General features: G+C 42.7%; 1 protein-coding gene across 2 annotated transcripts; it reads right to left on the bottom strand.

Annotated features, from left to right (window-relative positions):
- Positions 1-1,232: 1,232 nt before the first annotated feature.
- Positions 1,233-4,675, bottom strand: LOC128026466 (mRNA decay activator protein ZFP36L2-B-like). 2 transcript variants are annotated; one of them, XM_052613646.1, is made up of 2 exons: positions 4,208-4,675; positions 1,233-4,028 (listed from the first exon to the last, which is right to left on the bottom strand). In XM_052613646.1, exons 1-2 carry the CDS (start codon positions 4,304-4,306, stop codon positions 2,925-2,927), a joined length of 1,203 nt encoding a protein of 400 aa, XP_052469606.1. In that variant the 5' UTR covers positions 4,307-4,675; the 3' UTR covers positions 1,233-2,924. The 2 variants fall into 2 exon arrangements, with proteins under 2 accessions (XP_052469606.1, XP_052469605.1); XM_052613645.1 differs by having other exon boundaries at positions 1,233-4,031; positions 4,208-4,660.
- Positions 4,676-6,171: the final 1,496 nt, after the last annotated feature.

The raw sequence follows: 6,171 nt of genomic DNA, 5'->3' as shown, positions 1-6,171 counted from the left end.
TACATAAGTCTAAGTGTTTACTGTATAAGTGTATAAGTGTAAATATTTTAAAATATCTGTGAGCCCCTTTATTAACTGGACATGACAGCAGTGTTTCATGGATCTGGCACCCCCTCCTTCCCCAACTATTCCTGTTAAACACACTGCGGCACAAATAGAAACTTTTAGAAGCCCTGACTGACGATAGCAATAAAGATGACAAAACCAGCAGGAGAGAGGCTGGAAGTGGGAGGCGGCAAAGAACCAAGTCTTTCCTGCCATAATCAGAAGTCAGCGCATTTCCTGTCATTGTAGGAGCTCCAGGGCCATTTACCACACTGACACACAAACACGCACACTCAAGTGTTTGCATTCACAAGCACAAGACACGGCGTACAGATTTACAACACTGAGATGAGGCACCTTCACAACACACATTCCTGAAATATTAATGATACCGTACAAAACAAATAAATCTTGGCCTATTTGGCACTGATCTACTCGCTTTGGGTCTGATAAATATGTTATCATAAACAGAGTGCGGGTATATAAATATTTGCCTGCTGTTATCGTTCTTATTTTATATATGGCTTCAATGGCGGTGATAGCATTTATCAAATAGTTACTGCAGTGCGTTAAAACGCTAGCAAAAACAACCAGCTCTGAATGACTAAACCAAGTCAAAGTTTCACGAATGCCCAGCAATGTCTTTTGTATACCACAGGCACCAGTCCTAGCCACAAGAGTGTGAATCACGGTCATTTATGAATGGTGAGCAATATGTGAATGGCAGTATGCTAAAAGTTCTCATCCCTCCTTGAGTGAATGCTCATTTTTTCTTCTGTTTATTTTAGGGAAGGCTGTGTAATGCAAGTAATATCAAAACCAAAGCAAGTTAACTGTCATTTCATGAATCATGTGCTGTTTTAAATATGCATCTATATGCATGAAGCAAGTTTTGACTGCATACAGAAGAGTCTTAGTCAGCCACAGAAAACAAAACTACCAGGTTGGGGCAACCCCCATAAGGCCTTTCACAGGCAGCTAAGCATGCAGACAGAATGCAGACCACTGCGGTTAGACTCAACCTCAGCATGCAGAAGCCGTCAGGGTTCATGTGAGTCGAGAGAGAGATTGTTTTCAGGGAAAAACTACGAGAATAGAAAAGGTAGCTTGTGTGTGTGTTTGACTTTAAGAGCTAATACAGAAGTATGACTTGCAAAACCTCCCCAGCTCCACACACACAGACTAGATTCCAACGTTTGTTTGTTTTTTCCAAAATTATTTTATTGGGAGAACTACAAAAATGTACAGTACAAAGTTAACAGTCTCACACGCAATTTGTAGTGAACTGACTCCCCGAAAAACAAATATGGTACAAATCCTGTTCTTTTTGTCTTTTTTATTACATTCAAAAAGCTTTACTTCTGAAAAAGTAGTCAAAAAAAGGTACATAGTGCGAATCCCCTGTACCTACTATGTACAAACCAAATGTGTTCAAACTCTTCCCCGTCCAGCAAGTTTGGAAGATTCAGACCATTACCATATCATAGGAAAGCAAGAGAACAAACAAAAAGGCAAAACAATGCAAGGAACAGGGAGTAATAGAAAAAATACAACTCAGATTTTTTACTCCAAGTCTCTATTTCTCTCCTTTGATAAGTGGTAACAACCTTCCAAAAAGTTTAAATTACAAACTACATTCATTTCCTCTTGTTGTAAAACAATAACATGTATGAAAATACTTTATTTGGTTAATCATAAGGCAATGTAAGATGGTGAATCCCCACAGGCACTAGGCAGTAATACACTGGGGCTCTGGTCTGCTACATTCTCATGCACGTGGCTCCCGTGCATTGTATAGACATGCGTATTAAAAAAATAAAAATACTTTTTGGTTAATCGATTTACTTGGGATCTTTGAAATCTGATTTCTATGAAAAATTAAGGCTAGTACACGTTCGGACGGTCCTGCAAACCACAGTTTATACATTCTAGAGACAAACCTAAAGGGACACGTCTGATTCTCCAAAACGACAACAGACAAAAACACTTCCGAAAAGTAACATCCCAACAAACAGCAAATCACACAAACTGCTTTTTTTTTAATGAACGTAAACAGGAAAACAAAGTTAATGAAATAAATATCACATACAATCTCTTAAATTAAGATTTTTTTTTTGTTTGTTTGTTTTACTCATTTACAATAAAATAAAGTGAAGTTACAAAAAGAGACCAAACAAAAATATATATTACTGTGAAAAGAACATACACTCCACTTTATGTAGATTAATAATGGCGATCATAATTTAAAAATAATAAAAGAATATAGATCTATTGCTTCATCATACTCGATAAATACAGTATGGACACAATTAACAATGTAGCCTATACTTTTCACAAGATAAAATAAATAAGTTAAATAGTTCATACCCAGTTATGCACTGCTATTTAATCACTCATAAGCTAAAAAAAAAAAAAAGAAAAGAAAAGAAAAAAATTCAACCATCAGCAGTGATTTCCCAACAAGCCAAAGGGAGAAAGCTTCAAACTGCACAAACCAACCAAACCACTGGGTGGCGCCGCGAAACTGGATAACTTTTGGAATGGATGTACATACTTTGAAAACTACTATACTTTGTGTCAAGGCATATTCTTGGCAAGGATGAAGGAAAATCTGAAACCGCTCTGTCTTTCACGTTAAAAAAAATTGTCTTTTGTACAAATCTGGAAAGTAGTGGTCCAAAAAGACCAAGAGAATGCAACAAACTGCACCGGTGGAATGCCTTCAAAGCAGTTCAAACAGACTAATGCCATGTCAGCGTCTGACATACAAATCCATCTCCCTCGATATTAAAGTCTATTGCTGAGCCTGAGCTACATATCTAACGGGAGACTCCTCTGCTATCGAGTCCATTACAAAAAAAAAAAAAAAAAAAAGCCGATCAATCATCGGAAATCGACAGCCTGCTGAAGATGGGCAAACGCCTCCCGCCGTCCAGAGTGGGAGACTCGGAGCCGCTGAGACTTCCGGAGGAGCTGAGCGAGCCGCTGGCGTAGCTCTCCCGGTCCGAGATGCTCTCAGGCGGGCTGGGGGGCGAGTCGAACACCGGCGACTCGGACAGGCGCTGGAGGGACTGCAAGTGGCCGAGGCCGTCGCCCATGTTGACCTGAAGGTTTCCGTAATAACCGTTGTGCGTGTGCACGACCAGCGGCGCGAGCAGGGCTTTGAGGTCTTGGCTGGGGAAAGAGAAGGCACTGTTGCGAGTCGACGAGAGAACGTCTTCGTAGAAGTTAGTGGCGCAGGAGGAACCATTGGAGGAAGCGGGAGGGGGGGTTCGGGACGTGGGGCTCTCGAGAAGGGGGGAGTCGAGTCCGTGGTGGTGCTGGCTGGAGAAACCCGAGAAGCTGAGGCTGTGGTGGAGTTTCGGTCGCTCCCTGAAGGCTCCCTGTTGCCCGTAGCCGCTCATCGGCTCCCCCCGGGCGGACTTGGGGGACTCTCCCTGCACGCTGTTGGCGTTGCTCGGCGCTGGTCTGCGCTCGTCGGCGTTGTGGATGAAGTGGCAGCGCGGGCCGTACGGGCAGAAGCCGATGGTGTGGAAAGTGCGACAGGGCTCGGTTTTGTACTTCGGGTGGCGAGACAGGCTTCTCAGCTCGTGGTAGCCGTGCGCGAACTGGCACTTCTCGCCGTACTTGCACACTCCGTTTTCCTCGAAGGGCCTGCAGAGCTCCGTCTTGTAGCGGGTGGAGTTGATCTGCGAGCCCGGCTTCTGCTGCAGCTGCTCGCCGCTCTCGCTGTAGGCGCGGTCGCGGAACTTGTTCTCCTTGTTCATGATGGCGTTCTCCTTCATGCTGCTGTAGGAGCTGGCGGGGTACTTGTTGCAGTTCGTCATGTGCTCCATGTTGCTGGTGGAGTTTCGACGGAAGAATCCTGACGCGTACGAGTTGCAGTTGTTGGTGCTGCTGCCGGAGGTCGTTACCGGAGCCCCGACAGCTTTCTTATCCAGCATGCTGTTAATGTGTATGGCGTTAATGTTGAGGCTCTTCTCCTGCTGTGCAAAGAGGAGGAAAAAGAAGAAACAAAGTTAAAACCAATGCAAAGTAGTTGCAAAACTATTTATGCAACGTTACTCGTCTCAGCAATGCATGGATTTGTTTAACGTTCTCGAATCTTCAAAAAGTACAGGCAGAGATAAGATGCACGTAGTGGTTTAAATCAGCAAAGTACCTTGTACAGCATGTCGATGTCGATGTCGTAAAGAGCGGACAGGATGGTCGCAGACATTTCTGTTTCTTCAGGAGAAGACAGTCGCAGATGATCTCTCATTTGAGGACCGACCTGGAGCCTTTGGATGCGAATGCGTTTAGTTTGCCACTGGCTTAGAGATTGTGCAAGAGATGCGGAACTAAAAAGAGGCTAGTTTTAGATGTGGTCTGAAACTCAGAGAAGTTAGACTGAGTTCCTCGTTGTGTGTGTTTTTGTTGCTAGTCTTCTCCCACCGCGCAGTGCCGAGTCAGAACAGTGAAGAGCCTGCTCGACTCTCCCGCACATATAAGCTTGGACAACTCGTGAAGAGGAGGAGCTCGCAAACTTGGTGCGAAAGTTCCATCAACGCTACGCCCCGCTTTTCAAGTGTCGCCGGGACCGTGGAGCTCATTGGTCGCATTCTGCACCCCTCCTGCGGCGCACATTCACTCTCACAGCACCTTTCCAACACTGCACAACTAAAAAAAGATGAATTCAGTACAATCAACATATAGTTTCAAAACGAGAAAAGTCGATAAATACTTCAAAATAATATAGAAATACTACCACAGTATGTGTAGTTTTAATGTTTATTAAATATACGCATTATATAAACCCCATATTCGGAAAAGCACATGGCAATGCCATTTAAACTGAATGTTAACAGTATGGGGAATTGATGGAAGAAATATATTTTGCGCATACACGCGCAGAATGTTGACACTTGGCGTACACGAGACTCGTGAACGCGCGAGACTGGTCGCTCTGATATCAGGAAATGTTTAGTGGGTGAGTGCGATTGCATAATCTACACCGAGAGGCCAGTCTTTGAAGTTGTGCCAGGTTATGATGCATAGAGTGTGAAACTATGACACTTATCTGCATGTGACGTTTTCCTCTGCTTATCTTTTCCTGTCTAAATAAAGTCAATTTTAGCCTAGACGTGCATTTTTTTTTTAAATAAACAATAATGCACATTTCATAATTAATTCTCATAATTGTTTTGCATTGTATCCTTAATTTAGAAAACACAAAGAAGAAAAAAAAAAAAATAGTTTCAACAAGTTGCAAGAAAGTAAATATCAAATCCTTCAAGTAACTCAACTCTAATAAAAACGATACAATACTGTCCCCTAACGGTGTCGATGCGTATCGTCGAAAAAAAGGGCTTGGGCGCCACCTACAGGCAAAAATCAATAAAGATATATAATTCACTTCACAACATTTCCTTGTCTTTATACCTATCGCAGTTCCAAATACATATCTCAGCGGTACTCTTCTATTACAAATCCATTTTTGATGGTTTCAGTGAAGTACGTCTATACATAAATGAGAGAAAAAGAAAAACCTTTCTGATCCTGGTGAGGGGAACAGCATGTGTGATCTTACCCACCCTGTGTGTGTGTGTGTGTGTCTGTGTGAGAGAGAGAGAGGAATACAGCTGCTGACATCCCAAAACATTACATCATTTTACAGTAAAAGGGGAACATTGCTACTATAGCCCCTGAAGGCAGCCTAGCTGTCTACTTAGCAAATGGACACCAGACTATTTTGCTCTGATTGCATAACACACAGGAGGAGCAACCAAATAATTGATTGTCCTAAAAACTGTTACACTGTGCATTAAAAATACAACCGCTTGCTCGAATGCAACGTGTGAAAACGTGACCCTGAAAACACAGCCGAGGAGAATAAAACCTCTCATTCTCAGTATCGCTCACGCACATTAGTGTATAAAAATAATCCCACAGTCAAAGGAACATAATAAACTTTATTTGAATTTAAAAAAGCTTGTGGTCATGCCTGCATGCAATTCAGCTCTCAGAGGAAAACCACCGTGAGATTTAAATAGATTCATAATGCACCTCTACTTTCACTTTCTGTATCTTTCACAGTCATCTAAGAAGACCTAAGTGTATCTAGAAGATTCTGAGCCAGTGGCGTTC

The sequence above is a fragment of the Carassius gibelio genome, chromosome A13 (genome assembly GCF_023724105.1).
Source record: "Carassius gibelio isolate Cgi1373 ecotype wild population from Czech Republic chromosome A13, carGib1.2-hapl.c, whole genome shotgun sequence".
Taxonomy (NCBI): Eukaryota; Metazoa; Chordata; class Actinopteri; order Cypriniformes; family Cyprinidae; genus Carassius; species Carassius gibelio.
Note: the sequence above shows the minus strand (reverse complement) of the source record. Positions and strands in the feature narration are given on the sequence as shown.

What these genes read in the sequence shown, in the direction of transcription:
- LOC128026466 (XM_052613645.1), bottom strand. Translation starts at nt 4,306, where the DNA reads ATGAGAGATCATCTGCGACTGTCTTCTCCTGAAGAAACAGAAATGTCT. An exon ending in ACATCGACATGCTGTACAAG is followed by an intron (nt 4,032 to 4,207) that starts GTACTTTGCTGA and finishes CTCTTTGCACAG; the next exon opens with CAGGAGAAGAGCCTCAACAT.